Here is an 18,648-nt window from a genome sequence, read left to right on the forward strand (position 1 = left end):
TCCTTCAACTTGGACACACACATCTATACCTTTGGCCATTTTAAGACAGTCATTTCCAGGAGTTATCACACCCTCTAAAAAGCCTTTGTTTTAGTAATATTTTTCAATGTTGTTGTGGAAGTTGCTTCCTAGCAGCTCCACTGTAGACACGGCACAGAAGCCAAGCGTGCAGTTTTTAACAATTTTTTTTAAAGCAAATAGGTTTTATCAGTCTTTCTCCCGCAGAACGTGACTTTTCAGTCACGTCCGTATGCTCTCCTCCCCCCTGGTCTCGGCCGCTCACTGTCAGCTGTGTCTCGCCGTCAGCCCATCCGATGGTGCTCGTCGTCAGCACCATAGACAGAAGCGGTGACCTTTGCTCCTGCAGGCGCGCTGGCCACACCTCCCTCCACAGTTGTAAAAATGTGTAGAATAAATATTATATTTCAACATTTCTGTCAACAAAGATTTGCATCAGCCTGCGACACAGTCATTTTGATAGTAGGCTAATATAGACACTTACATCATGTGTTGCCTACATTATAAGACGTATATAAGGCTTTTCATCTTCTGCGGCTCCAGACAGATTTTGTTTTTGTATTTTTGGTCCAATATGGCTCTTTCAACATTTTGGGTTGCCGACCCCTGCATTAGATGGAGCCCCGGTGCCACAGTTTGAGAATTCACAACCATCTCTGTTGTGTTGTTTGATTGAATCACGGAACACAAAACTCTGCGCGCTAATTTATTGAGCCCACGCTGCGAGTGTTGCGGACGGAGGCCTGTTGAGCGACTCCATGACTGAAGTAGTGAAAACAGACAAAAGGGAGCCTGGAATCAGGAGGACGCCAGGAAAGAAGGACAAAAACTGACTTTCCCAGCAAAAAAATTAAAGTTTTGACAGGTAAGCAGACGGAACGTACTGTAGGCAACATTAGAAGGAGAGAAAGGGCTGAGCAGACCAGAGAAGAATTCTCACAATAATTAAAAAAATGGCCTGTCAGATGTGAAAACATATTAAGGGAACATTATTAGAAATGAGAGTAATTTTTACTATTAAATGAATAAAAAAATTAAAAGGAACGTTTCTCATGCGCTTGAGCAGTGGTTATTATTATCATCAACTTCACTATTTTTTTTTTCTTCAAATATTAAATACTAGGGCTCTGAATCTTTGCGCACGATTCGATTTGATTCTTTGGGGGTAAAGATTCGATTCAGAATCGATTCTCGATTCAAAATCAATACTTTTTAATAACTTTGGGTGCCAGTTCCATGGTTACCTACATTTCTCCATAAAATAGATAAACAGCTGTGATAAATGTATATATTACTTACAATAAACTTGGTTTTGTTTAATACAATTCTACCCAAATGTTTAATAAAGTCAAGTACAAAAAAGGCAACAAGAGAAGTATCCAACACTTTACTTTTCTAAACTAAATCTTTACAGCAGATATGATCATCTACATCAACAATATGATTTGCCTCAGTGGCTGAACAGGTCAGATTAAAAATAATAATAATAATTTTAATAGATTAAGAATAGTTACAAATACAAATCGAGATTAATTCAAAATCAAACCTATTAAATACTGGTAATGTATGTATGTATGTATGTATGTATGTATATACAGTATATGTATACATATATATGTATATATATACACACACACGTATACATACACACACATATATATATATATATATATATATATATATATATATATATATATATATATATATATATATATATATATATATATATATATATATATATATATATAAATACCAATGATTATCACACACACACTAGGTGTGGCGAAATTATTCTCTGCATTTGACCCATCACTCTTGATCGTGTGTGTGTGTGTGTGTGTGTGTGTGTATATATATATATATACACATATATATGTGTGTGTGTATACAGTATATATATATATATATAACGCGTATATGTATCTGCTGATGTAGTTGGAAACAAAATATGTTTTGTCAAATATTGGCACCGATAATCTGCTTAGCCGATTATCGGCCGACCTCTTCTTCATACATGAAGCAGGTCCAATATGACGCTCCTTGCACAGTAAAGCAAACCAAGTGAACTGTGCACGAGGGAGCACTTTGGCGACAGAGGTAAAGAAAAACCTCAAACAGAACACAGACTTAATTTGGTCCTTGTCCTCCTGATGAAAAGTATATATATTTTAAGCCCAACAGCAACCTAAAAAAGAAAAGTACAAAACCCAAAACCAGTGAAGTTGGCACGTTGTGTAAATCATAAATAAAAACAGAATACAATGATTTGCAAATGGAATTTGGAGAATCTGGAGAAATCACTGCAAGTAAGTGGCTAGGCCTGTGACCTTCGATCCCTCAGGCGGAACTGCATCAAAAAGCGAAATCAGTGTGTAAAGGATATCACCACATGGGCTCAGAAACACTTCAAAAAACCACTGTCAGTAACTAGTTTGTCGCTACATCTGTAAGTGCAAGTTAAAACTCTACTATGCAACGCGAAAGCCATTTATCAACAACACCCAGAAATGCAGCTGGCTTCGCTGGGCGCGAGCTCATCTGAGATGGACTGATGCAAAGTGGAAAAGTGTTCTGTGGTCTGACGAGTCCACATTTCAAATTGTTTTTGGAAACTGTGGATGTCGTGTCCTCCGGAACAAAGACGAAAAGAACCATCCGGACTGTTATAGGTGCAAAGTTGAAAAGCCAGCATCTGTGATGGTATGGGCGTGTATTAGTGCCCAAGACATGGGTAACTTACACATCTGTGAAGGTACCATTATTGCTGAAAGGTACATACAGGTTTTGGAGCAACATATGTTGCCATCCAAGCAAGGTCTTTTTCATGTATTGCTTATTTCAGCAAGACAAAGCCAAGCCACATTCTGCACGTGTTACAACAGCGTGGCTTCGTAGTAAAAGAGTGCGGGTACTAGACTGGCCTGCCTGTAGTCCGGACCTGTCTCCCATTGAAAAAGTGTGATGCATTATGAAGCCTAAAATACCACAACAGAGACCCCGGACTGTTGAACAACTTAAGCTGTACATCAAGCAAGAATGGGAAAGAATTCCACCTGAAAAGCTTAAAAAATTGGTCTCCTCAGTTTCCAAACGTTTACTGAGTGTTGTTAAAAGGAAAGGCCATGTAACACAGTGGTAAAAATGCCCCTGTGACAACTTTTTTGCAAAGTGTTGCTGCCATTAAATTCTAAGTTTAATGATTATTCTAAAAAAAAAATTTGTTTCTAAGTTCGAACTTTAACTATCTTGTCTTTGCAGTCTATTCAATTGAACATAAGTTGAAAATGATTTGCAAATCATTGTATTCTGTTTTTATTTACCATTTACACAACATGCCAACTTCACTGCTTTTGTAAATCCCAGCGCTGCAAAATGATTTGTTTGCATTTTGAAGTTCCAAAAACGACACAACTTGTAATTGAAAAAGGCTAAAAACAAAGTGAATGATACAGTATATGCATTTATTTGTATATATGCAATCTTGATTTTCACTTACAAGTGTAAACACAATTCCCTAAAAACATATAAAGTCAAAATCCAATCACCTATGCACACCTTTGGCTTTTTTCCCCCCTAAGACACAAAATCCTAAAACAGCACCGGCCACAACGACTACAAAAAAAAAAAAAACATTGATTGTTGTCCTTTTTTTTTTGTAAAGTAGAATTTTCATGCGACAAAAGGCAGCTGTGATGAGCACGAGACTGTGGTGTAGACTTATAGACTACAGTAGGTCAGGTTGTGTTTTGGCCTCATTCCTGTGAGAATCCTGCGTGTGACTGAAGCATTAAGGAGTGGGACTGTACAGGACAAGCTGCAGTGTGCTCAAATAACCACCAGGTAGCACCTGTGAGCAGATAATACGGACTTATCAGGTCGGTAGTGCACTCTTCACTAAGTGAGGGATGAGGCAAAAAGGAACCCAGACCCACTGAATGTCAGCATAACAGGTGTTCCAGGCAGGTACACTTTGAGCTACCATGTGTTCTAACCCCCTCTACAGCTCCTACTTTCGGACCAAAGCTCCCTGCGAGGTGTGAGTCAATGTTATTTACAGATGCTCAGGAAATACCCTCCCGAAAACCCCCCAACAGGTGACATCAAATATCCGTGACTCAATGGGCAACACTCGGACTGGAGGCGATTGCCATCAGCTGGTGTGCTTTTTGCAGTCTGTATAGGTTGGTGAGTTAAGTACGTAAGGTGACTGCGTTGAAGAAACAAGGCACGATTAGAAAGATATCGTAAAAAAACAACAACATCATCAACACTACAATGTGAAGCAATGTCCAGCAAAAAGTGGGGAAAACAGCACTTTTGAAAGAGGCGGGGCTTTTTTCTATCAGGGGTGGTGATAAATGTATGGACAAATATAATCAGTGTTTTAGTCATTTTGTAGAACTGCATATAGCGGCCCGCATCGAACGCTCTCATTGGCCGAGACAAAAGCTGTCAGTTGTCCAGCCCTGCCTTACTTACTCACATGCACTACACTGCAAAAACTCAAACCCAAGCGAGGTTAAAAAACAAAACAAATTCATATTTTTGTATTTTAAGTCAAATTTGCACACCTTGAATCATGTGTCACGTGTCTGAGTTGCGCCTGGTCTAAAAAAATAAGGTAAAAACAAATGTCTGTAGGCAAACCTTTGACTAACCTTTTTTTTTTTTTAACTCCACAATATGGCAGAACTGTAGTTGTGTAGTATCTGCTAGCCTACAAAATAACATGTAGAATATTAGGTTCCTTAGGGGCAAGCAGGCAGCTAGTCTTGGAAACAGTGGTACGTCATTGTGTGCAAGTACAAACCCTGTTTCCATATGAGTTGGGAAATTGTGTTAGATGTAAATATAAAAGGAATACAATGATTTGCAAATAATTTTCAACCCATATTCAGTTGAATATACTACAAAGACAACATATTTGATGTTCAAACTGATAAACCTTTTTTTTTTTGCAAATAATCATTAACTTTAGAATTTGATGCCAGCAACACGTGACAAAGAAGTTGGGAAAGGTGGCAATAAATACTGATTACGTTGAGGAATGCTCATCAAACACTTATTTTGAACATCCCACAGGTGAACAGGCAAATTAAGAACAGGTGGGTGCCATGATTGGGTATAAAAGTAGATTCCATGAAATGCTCAGTCATTCACAAACAAGGATGGGGCGATGGTCACCACTTTGTCAACAAATGCGTGAGCAAATTGTTGAACAGTTTAAGAAAAACCTTTCTCAACCAGCTATTGCAAGGAATTTAGGGATTTCACCATCTACGGTCCGTAAAATCATCAAAGGGTTCAGAGAATCTGGAGAAATCACTGCACGTAAGCAGCTAAACCCGTGACCTTCGATACCTCAGGCTGTACTGCATTAACAAGCGACATCAGTGTGTAAAGGATATCACCACATGGGCTCAGGAACACTTCAGAAACCCACTGTCAGTAACTACAGTTGGTCGCTACATCTGTAAGTGCAAGTTAAAACTCTCCTATGCAAGGCGAAAACCGTTTATCAACAACACCCAGAAACGCTGTCGGCTTCGCTGGGCCTGAGCTCATCTAAGATGGACTGATACAAAGTGGAAAAGTGTTCTGTGGTCTGACGAGTCCACATTTCAAATAGTTTTTGGGAACTGTGGACGTCGTGTCCTCCGGACCAAAGAGGAAAATAGGCGCAAAGTTGAAAAGCCAGCATCTGTGATGGTATGGGGGTGTATTAGTGCCCAAGACATGGGTAACTTACACATCTGTGAGGGCACCATTAATGCTCAAATGTACATACAGGTTTTGGAGCAACATATGTTGCAGTCCAAGCAACGTTACCATGGACGCCCCTGCTTATTTCAGCAAGACAATGCCAAGCCACGTGTTACATCAACGTGGCTTCATAGTAAAAGAGTGCGGGTACTAGACTGGCCTGCCTGTAGTCCAGACCTGTCTCCCATTGAAAATGTGTGGCGCATTATGAAGCCTAAAATACCACAACAGAGACCCCCGGACTGTTGAACAACTTAAGCTGTACATCAAGCAAGAATGGGAAAGAATTACACCTGAGAAGCTTAAAAAATGTGTCTACTCAGTTCCCAAACGTTTACTGAGTGTTGTTAAAAGGAAAGGCCATGTAACACAGTGGTGAACATGCCCTTTCCCAACTACAGCCATGAAATTCTAAGTTAATTATTATTTGAAAAAAAAAAAAAAAAAAAGTATGAGTTTGAACATCAAATATCTTGTCTTTGTAGTGCATTCAATTGAATATGGGTTGAAAAGGATTTGAAAATCATTGTATTCTGTTTATATTTACATCTTACACAATTTCCCAACTCATATGGAAACGGGGTTTGTAGTTAAGTGTGACATGCACATGTGGATAAAACATTTCACACTAGCAACCGAGTCCACGAGTACCAGTCTACTCACCGAGCCAATGTCAAAGCTTAGTTAGGACCTTCGCCGGATGCTAGGAACATGCACCTTACATGGGCCTGATGGAGTCAATTTCGGTACCATGAACCCAAAGACCTGAAAAGGACACCATTTTGGGTTATAAGAACTGGAACAGAAAGAGCTATCATTTGGCTACTTCTCCTCCAGGTACTGCAGAACCCGCTGTGGCGCTCGCTTGTCAATAAAGTAAGCTTGCGTTCAACGATTGGTCACTTTGATCCATGGCACACACACCCGGGAGAAGGTGGCAAGGCTGGCGGTATGCAACATTTTTATTTTAAGTATCATGAGTGGCAGCTTTACCCATCTATGTATGCACTTAATTGATTGCATTACGTTGCATTGATTGCAATATACTTGTTCAAATTTCTCACGCACTCCAAATCATGATTTAAGCACAAAAAATTTAAATAACTTACCACAAGCTTCCAATTTAGCCACCTTTTCTTTAACCTTGAATTAAGTTTTTTTTGCAGTGTGGTCGGCATTCAAACATCACATGACACAAAACTAGGCGCTAAGCAGTCAATATGACACGCAGCGTTGTTAAAGCTGTTCACATACCTGTCAAATCTGCATTGGAGAATAAAGAAAATAAAAGGAGACGGCAGCTAAATTTGTGACAAAATATGGGTAACAAAAGGTTGGGCAAGAAAGGCTCGATAAAAGGAAAAAGTTGACAGGTATGTGCCGAGCAGTTTGCTATATTCCTGATTCCAAGCCCATAGATGAGGGTTTCCCTCGCTTCCCTGACTTTTGAAAGGAAGTAAAACAGTCTTTTTTTTTTTTTTTTTGCATAAGGCTTATTGATCGACTGCATTGTATTTTAGTAGCTTTGGGAACCCCCGCAATAGATTGTCAAGCAAACACATACATGAAAGTAGCCTGGCGTGTTTAAACGTTGCTTGTGACATCATTTCCGTTAACCGGTGATGCGTTCAAGAGCACTAAAGCCGTGTTTATTTGCATCGCCGCTAATTGGACTCACGGCGTCTCTCTGTGTTCATGTTCTTTGGCGCGATGGGTGATGCAAAGTCCCTCCTGTGAACTGCATTGACATCAAATATCAAATAAAAAAACATACATGGAGATGGCAAAGCGGTTCTGGGTTTGCATACGTGCTCATCGTACGTCTTTAAGGGGTGGAAATGATGTCCAAGGTGCATCATTGAAGGGATTGTTTGTGTTTAAGAATGAAAAAATAGCCGTGCAACTTTTTTTTTTTTTTTTGCGCTCGACGTCGCGCAATGAAAGCATGCAAGCTCATGTTTTCCTTTCCATTTGTACACCGATCCAAGCATCCACTTCATCTTCACTCCTACAAATTAAGACATTCTTTTTGCATGTTTTCGTTGCCCCTATCACGTCCCTGCTTCACAGTTGCCAGCAGTGCTTCTCCTGCCTGCTGGCTGCTGGAGGTACTGCACTTCACAGTTTGGTTTACAACAGCAGCATTGGCGGAGATCCCTCGCTCTCTTCCGGGCGTTCTTTGTGTTTTACGTCTGAAGTGAACGTGGTTGTCTGTGGTAGAGCCATGTTGCGTTTTTGGACGGGGACCATCAGGTTCGGCGCTCTACTGGCTGTTGCAGACACACTTCGCTCCCCGCCGACACGATGGGGAGTCTGTTGTCCATGTGGTAGCTGATCAGGTGACTCACGCTCTCGAACCGATGGTCTTTCGTGCGAACCTACGAGCAGAAAACATGTTTTCATTCATACCTTGGCCAAATAAAGTGCATTATTGCATGTAGAGTGCTATCTGTGACTGCAAGAAGTTTTGTTAGCGGGCTTTATGAATTTTTTTTTACATTTAAAAAACATAGTGGAGGCGCAGCAGCTAAAGCGAAATAAAGAAAAACATTGTTTCAAACCTTGTAAGGCAGGCCTGGGCAATTACTTTGCCTCGGCGGGGCCAAATTTAGAGACAAAAACATGTCTAGGGGCCGGTATATCTATTTTTAGGAACACTATTACAAAACCTCACAATAATGTCTGATTGAATGCTAAAAAGGTTATGACAGACCGCCTTAAAAAACGGAATGGAATTTTAAATTTTTTTACTGAATGAGACACCCAGAATGTACATGACAATAAAGAATGTGGGATTTACAATATTAACTATGAACGATAAAACACTGAATATTGACAACATATGAACGTTACTCCCCCTCTCCATCAACATATTTTACAATCAAGCGAAACGCAACAAAAATGCAACAAACACAGCGAAATTTGAACACGAAGGGTAAAAAAAAAACCCACCTACTATTTGATACAAACCCCGTTTCCATATGAGTTGGGAAATTTTGTTAGATGTAAATATAAATGGAATACAATGATTTGCAAATCCTTTTCAACCCATATTCAATTGAATGCACTACAAAGACAATATATTTGATGTTCAAACTCATAAACTTTATTTTTTTTTTGCAAATAATAATTAACTTAGAATTTCATGGCTGCAACACGTGCCAAAGTAGTTGGGAAAGGGCATGTTCACCACTGTGTTACATGGCCTTTCCTTTTAACAACACTCAGTAAACGTTTGGGAACTGAGAAGACACATTTTTTAAGCTTCTCAGGTGGAATTCTTTCCCATTCTTGCTTGATGTACAGCTTAAGTTGTTCAACAGTCCGGGGGTCTCCGTTGTGGTATTTTAGGCTTCATAATGCGCCACACATTTTCAATGGGAGACAGGTCTGGACTACAGGCAGGCCAGTCTAGTACTCGCACTGTTTTACTATGAAGCCACGTTGATTTAACACGTGGCTTGGCATTGTCTTGCTGAAATAAGCAGGGGCGTCCATGGTAATGTTGCTTGGATGGCAACATATGTTGTTCCAAAACCTGTATCTACATTTCAGCATTAATGGCGCCTTCACAGATGTGTAAGTTACCCATGTCTTGGGCACTAATACACCTCCATACCATCACAGATGCTGGCTTTTCAACTTTGCGCCTATAACAATCCGGATGGTTCTTTTCCTCTTTGGTCCGGAGGACACGACGTCCACAGTTTCCAAAAACAATTTGAAATGTGGACTCGTCAGACCACAGAACACTTTTCCACTTTGTATAAGTCCATCTTAGATGAGCTCAGGCCCAGTGAAGCCGACGGCGTTTCTGGGTGTTGTTGATAAGCGGTTTTCGCCTTGCATAGGAGAGTTTTAACTTGCACTTACAGATGTAGCGACCAACTGTAGTTACGGACAGTGGGTTTCTGAAGTGTTCCTGAGCCCATGTGGTGATATCCTTTACACTTGTTGATGCAGTACAGCTTGAGGGATCGAAGGTCACGGGCTTAGTTGCTTACGTGCAGTGATGTATCCAGATTCTCTGATCCCTTTGATGATATTACGGACCGTAGATGGTGAAATCCCTAAATTCCTTGCAATAGCTGGTTGAGAAAGGTTTTTCTTAAACTGTTCAACAATTTGCTCACGCATTTGTTGACAAAGTGGTGACCATCACCCCATCCTTGTTTGTGAATGACTGAGCATTTCATGGAATCTACTTTTATACCCAATCATGGCACCCACCTGTTCCCAATTTGCCTGTTCACCTGTGGGATGTTCCAAATAAGTGTTTGATGAGCATTCCTCAACTTTATCAGTATTTATTGCCACCTTTCCCAACTTCTTTGTCACGTGTTGCTGGCATCAAATTCTAAAGTTAATGATTATTTGCAACAAAAAAAAAGGTTTATCAGTTTGAACATCAAATATGTTGTCTTTGTAGCATATTCAACTGAATATGGGTTGAAAATGATTTGCAAATCATTGTATTCCGTTTATATTTACATCTAACACAATTTCCCAACTCATGGAAACGGGGTTTGTACATCTGATACATCACTAAACTTTAGAACTGCTTGGTGCCTCGTCTGAGCTGCTGTGACTTAGAATACCATAGTAACTAATTAGATTACCATAGTAACTAGTGCACAATGCAAAAGCGCAGATTCCAACCATTGACATACTTTGTATAGTTCAAGACTTATGGTCATTTGAAAACATCACTGCACATCATAATGGCAGCTACAGTTTCCATATTTAAGAACTAAAAAAATTATTCGGGAGTGTCCGGCGGGCCAGATTGAAAAGCTTAACGGGCCGCATGCTGCCCCGGGCCTTAATTTGCCCAGGTGTGTTGTAAGGTTACTTCAGTTACTCCTCCCACATTTAAAAATGTATTTAAATGTATTTGTTTTTGCCAGTATCCATGTTTTCCACAATACGGACCAAATAATTGGTACTCCTGCTACCATTATTACTTACGGTTTTAACATCCCCTCCCTAAAACTTACCTTGACTGCAAGGGAATGTTCCACACTATCAGGAAATAAATTTGTAGTAGTAAAAAAAGACCTTGATTAGCACAAAACGCAGTACTGTTGCAGCGATGCATTATGGGTACCTATGTCATGCTGCCCTGTTGCATTAAAAGTATGCAGTGGCTGCCATCCTTGTAGTTCATGCTTTATTAGCTTTACTGCTTGTAGGCATTATTTTGTTATTCTATTGTCTTCAATACATTTTGAGTTATTTTTCTTACGTTAATGTGTTGGTCGATGGTAAATGCTCTGTGTTTATTTAGCGCTTTACTATACCTGGAATGATACCCAAAGCACTTTACATTATACATTCACACTCTCACACACACACATTCACTAATGGCGCAAGCTGCAATACAAGCTGTTAGGGGTTCAGTGATTTGCTCGGGCACACCTCACATGATCCAGGCCAGGATCAAACTGGTAACCCTCAGGTTGCAAATCGGCCACTCTATACACTAAGCTCTATACACTATACACTAAGCCGCATTAGTTGTCCAACCCCGAGGGGAGAGTATTGACTTCTCATAGGGCCAGAGAAGTCTATAGCAATACACTGCAAAAACTGAAATCTAAGTAAGATTAAATATCTCAAATAAGGGTGATATTTGCTTATTTTCCATCTGATGACATAATTCTTCTCACTAAGCAGATTTTATGTTAGTGTTTTACTTGTTTTAAGTGTTTTGGTCTTAAATTATCTCAGTAAGATATTACAGCTTGTTGCTGAGATTTGATGACCTATATTGAGTAAAACATGCTTGAAACTAGAATATCAACTGTTGCAAAGGTGTGTCATCAACACTCACAAGTATAAAACTACTTTTTTAAAGTAATATCATATTTCAAGCATGAAATAAAAAATCATGACTTTGACACAATTGTGTCTCATAATTAAAACAGATGGCAGCTAAATGGACTTTGCTGTTTTATTTTCAATGAAACAACAGAAAAGATGTACTCATATAGTAGTACAGTTGGCACAGTACAATTAACTGACAGTTAACATTTAAACATTTAACATGTGACATTTCAAACAATTTTGAACAGAAATAGTTCATGCACATTCAGATAAATTCTTCAAAATTACAATTAAAAAAAAATTGGCCGGGGGCCGGGCTGTAAATATATATATATATATATGTGTATATTCCTTGCGCACTAATTGACTGAAAGAGCACGCACTTGGCGCGATGATGTCATGTTATCAATGGGAAAATGCATTTTTAGACAATATGATTTGCCTGAGCGGCTAGGAGACCCCGAGAGTAACAAGCGGTTGCCTTGTTGCCTTTCCATTAAAAAAAATGAAATAGTTTTTAGTGTAAGTTTGCTGGTTTCAAGAAATGTAATGCCGAGCGCATATCATTATGTCAAGATAATGGCACTAGCATTTACTTAATTAAAGAATATTTTTCAACATATTGAGAAAAAAGGTCTCATATTTGTTTTTTTCTATCAAGAAAAGTGCACTTGTTATTAGTGAGAATATACTTATTTTAAGGTATTTTGGGGTTCATTGAGGTTAGCTAATTTTACTTGTTTTGGAAAGTCTTGACAAGGCAAATTTTCTTGTTCTATTGGCAGATAATTTTGCTTAGTTCAAGTAAAATACACCTAATTTTTGAACAGTGACTTTTTGCAGTGTAGTCATGTAGTTGCAAATGAGTACTAATGAGTACTGACATGGTATTCAGCCAGGGATCTTACTATTTGACCTATCATTTTTAGTTATGGTTTGAAACTGTTTTCCCTAAAAGTAAGCTTGTTTGCAAATAAATGTCAGGTAATATATTTTATTGTATATAAAAGACATTGATTTATCCCCAAATTTAGCCAAAGACGTAGTACTGTCACAGCGATGCATTATGTGTACATACGTGTACTTGTATCACTTCCTGTCAACATTAAAGGGGAACTGCACTTTTTTTTAAAATTTTGCCTATCGTTCACGATCATTATGAGAGACAAGAACACACGTCTTTTTATTTTAATTTTAGGATTTTAAAGATAATAAAAAACGCTTGCAAAATGCGGCTAATGGGAGTCACTGTTGTAGCCTTCAAAGCTTCTAAAACAACTTCAAAACCCTCCATCAACGTTTTATATTCACACTGCAAGTCTATATATAATGTAATAACAGACACGTTTATAACAATATGTAATATGTACAATATTTACCGTATTTTTGTCATTTATGCACATTCTTCGGCGCATTTGTCTGTTTCCATAGCAGTGCGCTTCTGACTTCCTGCAACAAATATGTTCTTATACTCCCAGAATCAAACGCGAGTGTTTTCTAATCATGGCAGACTTGGTAACAGACAACAAAGATGCCTATTTTTGGACAAATGAGGATTCACAACCTTATCCTTTGAAACTAAATATACAGAGGATGAACTACTGCTTATAGAAGCGAGCACAAAGAAGAGGCTGAAACGTTGAAGAAGACGGAAGCAGAGAAAGTACGACTTGGTCACGCTGCAAATCTGGAACTTTTGAGCCAAGCCAGTGTTTCCCACAAATTCATTTATTTGTGGCGGCCCGCCACGAAAGAATTACGTCCGCCACAAATTTTTAAAAAAATAAATAAATAAAAATAAAAATTATTTTTTATTTTTTTGTCCTGTCCAGCTTCTCAGGCAAATCATATACCGTATTTCCTTGAATAGCCGCAGGGGCGCTAATTAATTTAAAACCTCTTCTCACTCCTGCGGTTACCAAAACCATGCGGAATGAGCAAGCATGCTCTAATTATTTTAAAACCTCTTCTCACTCCGGCGCATACCTTATCATGAAAAGCACATTTAATAAAAAAAAACGTTATTATGATCTTACCTTTACTTGTAAATGGGTCCATGTGCAGCTGCTTCTGATCAAAGGCAGTCTTTCTCATCTTTCTTCAATTTTAAAAGTCTCTGGAGATATTCCTTTAATTATTACCTCCTGCTTCGATTGAAAGTCCAGTTTAGAAAACGGTTTTATTTTAGATATGTAATCCTCCATGGTAAAAGTGCAAGCAAACAATTGCTGCATGCTTGCTGCTTGTTGTCTTCTTCTGCAGTACCTGTCTCCTGCAGTACTGGTAGTCGCAAGAAGGATCACTAGCGCCCTCTACCACCAGGAGGCGGGAGTCATTTAATGACTCATATTTGACCCGGCGGAAGTGCCAAGCATGCGCTAATTATTTTGCGAAACGAATTTGACCCGGCTGTAATTCTAGGCAGGCGAATACTATATTCCCGGCGCCAATTCAAGGAAATACGGTAGTTGATGTAGATTCCCATATAGGCTGTTCAGATTTACTTTACAAAAGAGAAGTGTAGGATACTTCTCTGGTTGCCTTATTTGTATTTGACCACTACTGTTTTCTGTTTATTTGTTACTGACTGTGGCAGGACACCTCTGCCTCTGTTTCACTTTATGTTACTGGTAAATAATACGGTTGTAGTAGTAGGCTAAAGTTAAATTAACTTTAGCCTTCTACTAAAGTTAATTTAGTATGCACTAATTAAAGGGGCAGAGCTTTAAGAGACATTTTAGCTTTTATATTTATAAGATATATTTTTTGTAAGAACCACAATTAATAAATATATTTCAGTGAATAACTTATTGTTCAAATCTGTATATAAATATGTACATAAAGTGTTGTAATTATATTGTAAAATGGATGGATGGATGGACGTTTAAAACAAAACTGTTATTATTAATTAGTAAGTATACATTTTTTGAGCCTTTTTGGAGAAAATCATATCATTGTAGTAAATTATGCAAATTACTCGATTATGTCATGGTGACCACGCCCACAACCACGCCCATAGCCACGCCCCCACCGCCACAGGTATCTTGGCAGTTTATGGGAAACACTGCAAGCTATGCAAAATTATGCCAAAATCAACTGGAAACGTCCCCGGCCAGCTTGACCAAACGGACAACTTGTCCATCGAGTAAGTCACTATACTATTTATCATGATTTATGCAGCACATCACCGTACACTACAGTACATACACTGTCGAGCTAGCTGTGTACAAACAAAACATGAAATGTGCGCTAATACTTTACAGATACTGTAATATAGAGATGTCCGATAATGGCTTTTTTGCCGATATCCGATATTGCGATATTGTCCAACTCTTAATTACCGATTCCAATATCAACCGATACCGATATATACAGTCGTGGGACGGCGTGGCGAAGTTGGTAGAGTGGCCGTGCCAGCAATCGGAGTGTTGCTGGTTACTGGGGTTCAATCCCCAGCTTTTACCATCCTAGTCACGTCCGTTGTGTCCTTGGGCAAGACACTTCACCCTTGCTCCTGATGGGTGCTGGTTAGCGCCTTGCATGGCAGCTCCCGCCATCAGTGTGTGAATGTGTGTGTGAATGGATGAATGTGGAAATACTGTCAAAGCGCTTTGAGTACCTTGAAGGTAGAAAAGCGCTATACAAGTATAACCCATTTATCATTTATTATCATAATTAACACATTGTTATGCCTAATTTTGTTGTGATGCCCCGCTGGATGCATTAAACAATGTAACAAGGTTTTCCAAAATAAATCAACTCAAGTTATGGAAAAAAATGCCAACATGGCACTGCCATATTTATTATTGAAGTCACAAAGTGCATTATTTTTTTTAACATGCCTCAAAACAGCAGCTTGGAATTTGGGACATGCTCTCCCTGAGAGAGCATGAGGAGGTTGAGGTGGGCGGGGTTAGGGGGAATAGCGGGGGAGTGTATATTGTAGTGTCCCGGAAGAGTTAGTGCTGCAAAGGGTTCTGGGTATTTGGTCTGTTGTGTTTATGCTGTGTTACGGTGCGGATGTTCTCCCAAAATGTGATTGCCATTCTTATTTGGTGTGGGTTCACAGTGTGGCGCATATTTGTAACAGTGTTAAAGTTGTTTATACAGACACCCTCAGTGTGACCTGTATGGCTGTTGATCAAGTATGCCTTGCTTTCACTTATGTGTGTGTGTGAAAGCCGCATATATTATGTGACTGGGCCGGCACGCTGTTTGTATGGAGAAAAAGCGGACGTGAAGACAGGTTGTAGAGGACGCTAAAGGCAGTGCCTTTAAGGCACGCCCCCAATAATGTTGTCCGGGTGGAAATCGGGAGAATGGTGGCCCCGGGAGATTTCGGGAGGGGCACTGAAATTCGGGAGTCTCCCAGGAAAATCGGGAGGTTGAAACCGATACCGATAATTTCCGATATTACATTTTAAAGCATTTATCCGATAGTATCGGACATCTCTACTTTTGTCTTCTTGTCTCTTATATTGACTGTGAACTTTAGGTGAAATTATATAAAAAAGTGCAGTTCCCCTTTAAGAAATAGTGCACTGGTCTGAACACTCTGGGGTTTAGCTCTGTACCTAGAACACTCGTCTCTCATGCCAGAGGACTCAGGTTCAAGTCTCAGGTGGACCAACCATGGACTGAAACTGGCGGGTAAAATAAATATGTTGACCTTAGCATGCTAAGTATTTTAGCTAATTTTGCAGCCATACAACTGTGAGTCATATAGTTTGATTCCTACTATTATTTAACATTTCAATATTCACACTATGTTTCAGTAGTTTCTGATCTTCAAACCATTTCTCAGTTAAACCATTTCTGGCATTCATTCTATTTTCCACCAGAAGTTAATTTGAGCATCAGCTCTTCAATATTCAAACCATTCCTACTTTCAAACATTTTCAACATCCCTTCAGCATTTCAGTTCAGCTTCAGCATTGGGGCATTCACACACAATCTCTACAGAAATTGCTTCATCTAGTCGTTTATAATTGAGCTCTTATGATGAGAGGGTAAACGCAGTCTGGGGTGAGCAGAAAATGCCACAATATAAGCACCAGAAAATCAAGATTGTCAGGTTTAGTGAACTGTGTTACATTTTCTGAGGTGAGGCTCACTGCCACACTTTTGAAAAGCAATTTCAAAAATCTTTGAGTCTATGAAAATGTATTCAAACCAAAGTCTGGAACATTTAACACTCATTGTAATACAGCCTGAAAATAAGTCAGAGCAAGCAGCAGTATTAGCATATATTGCATACAGTGTGTCAACAGCTACTGACTGTCAAATCAAATAAAAAATGTATTTAATATATAATTAAAATTCACTTATTGTTGTCCTCCAACAATATTAATTGTTGGATGTTTGACAAATTAATAAAAGTATCACAAATGAATGGAAGAATAATTAAATGCAATTATGATTTAAAAGTTTGTTTTGTAAAGTAAAAATGGCTGTACATAGTAATCAAATACAATTGTTCCAATGGGTTTTAGTCATCTAAAAATGTAATAACTGGATAAAAATAATAATATATATAATATTTTAGTCTTCGAAAAATATTTGTTGATTTTTGAATACATTTATTTATTCATTTAATTAAATGTAATAATTATAATTAATGTATAGAACAAAAAAAGATATGGTCCACCAACAATATGCATTTTTTTAATTTTTTTTTTAGAATAAATAGATATAAAATATAAATCATACAAAAAAATGAAACAAATACTTTTTAAAATCAGAATTAGAATCCCTAAATAAAAATAAAACATTTATTCATTTTGTATTCAAATAAAAACATTATATATTGTGATATCTCAAAAATAGAAACAATGTTTACAGGACATGCTGAATAATTCAAGGTTGATTACTTTTCTTTTATTAGAGATTAATCAAATAAAGTAAGTTGTTTGTAAAATAATTACGAAGCTTGCCTGAATTAACCATTTGATTGGCTGAGTTTTGACTTGTGGGAGGAGTTACAATGTATACTAATCACAGCTATGACTAGCTGAAGATACTGTATGTCATGTCCCTTTGAACTGTGATCCTCCAGCGAGTTTATAAGCTAGTAGGGGCCAAGTGTCGATGGAACGGAAACTAAAACATTTTTTTAATAGCAGCTGTTGCATGGCCTTACATGGGAAAGCAGCCGTATCCAACCATTTTATACATGAAACTTTTTGTCTCCATTTTTCAAATGAATATCTTTTCATGCATCAGTTTAAAGATAACCAGTCGGCAAATACAAATTCAGGTACAACTAATTGTTGACTTAAATACATGTAAACTTGTATATATTAAAAAATCCCTGCTTTACTCACCACTCCCTCGGGGTCAACTAGAAGCAGGTGTTTGGGCTGTCCGCCCTGCTGCCCCGTAAGGACATATTGCCCGGGTGTGGTTCCCGACTCTCGCACCAGAAAGTCTCCGTCGCGGCTCAGCAGCCTCTCAGATTCCCTGCGATTTAAGCTGCCATGGAACCAGGTCTCGCACTGCAACTGCTCCACCAGAGGGGGCGCTGTCGTCATTGGGACTGGCCCAGAGACCCCTATGGCATCATCAAATGGCTCTTTTAAGACAGAGGGAAACACATATTGTTTGTGAAGCTTCATATTGTATTTATTTACTTTTATTTATTCACTTATTTGATGGTAGGCTGTGAAACACAATTATGGTGCATCAAATGCACTGTCAGGGACAAAGGCCCTTTAATTCTCTTATCTTGCTGCAGGGCTACAAAGTACTCATTGCCTGAGTAACTGATTAATCAATTTTATTTCCTCGAGGTGACAAACTACTAGCAGACCATGCGGTGTCCAGACTCCCTCAATATTACACAGTGTAGTAGGTGATTGGCAGTAGTTGTAGTTTCACTTGAATAAACAGAAAGGATAAATCAATGACTCTGGCACACAAATGTGTGAATACCAATAATATACAGTCAAATGCCTCTTAAATTATACAATTTAAAATGGGACCAACATTTCAAGGAAAAAAATGTGACTGTTTGAATCCCTATCCTGCTTGATGTAACAATTA

At 38.6% G+C, this 18,648-nt stretch overlaps 1 protein-coding gene across 6 annotated transcripts in view; it reads right to left on the minus strand.

Annotated features, from left to right (window-relative positions):
- Nucleotides 1-8,015: 8,015 nt before the first annotated feature.
- The window catches only part of shc1 (SHC (Src homology 2 domain containing) transforming protein 1), a 95,208-nt gene continuing 84,575 nt past the window's right edge, over nucleotides 8,016-18,648 (minus strand). For 5 of the 6 annotated variants that reach the window (XM_062029935.1, XM_062029936.1, XM_062029934.1 and 2 more), the window contains 2 exons: nucleotides 17,931-18,178; nucleotides 8,016-8,159 (listed from right to left, as the gene is read on the minus strand). In XM_062029935.1, coding sequence (XP_061885919.1) covers nucleotides 8,031-8,159; nucleotides 17,931-18,178 — 377 coding nt within the window. In that variant the 3' untranslated portion in view covers nucleotides 8,016-8,030. The remainder of the gene's footprint in view (nucleotides 8,160-17,930; nucleotides 18,179-18,648) is intronic. The other variant, XM_062029933.1, reaches the window with a different exon arrangement.

Source organism: Entelurus aequoreus, linkage group LG20, assembly GCF_033978785.1.
Source record: "Entelurus aequoreus isolate RoL-2023_Sb linkage group LG20, RoL_Eaeq_v1.1, whole genome shotgun sequence".
NCBI lineage: Eukaryota > Metazoa > Chordata > Actinopteri > Syngnathiformes > Syngnathidae > Entelurus > Entelurus aequoreus.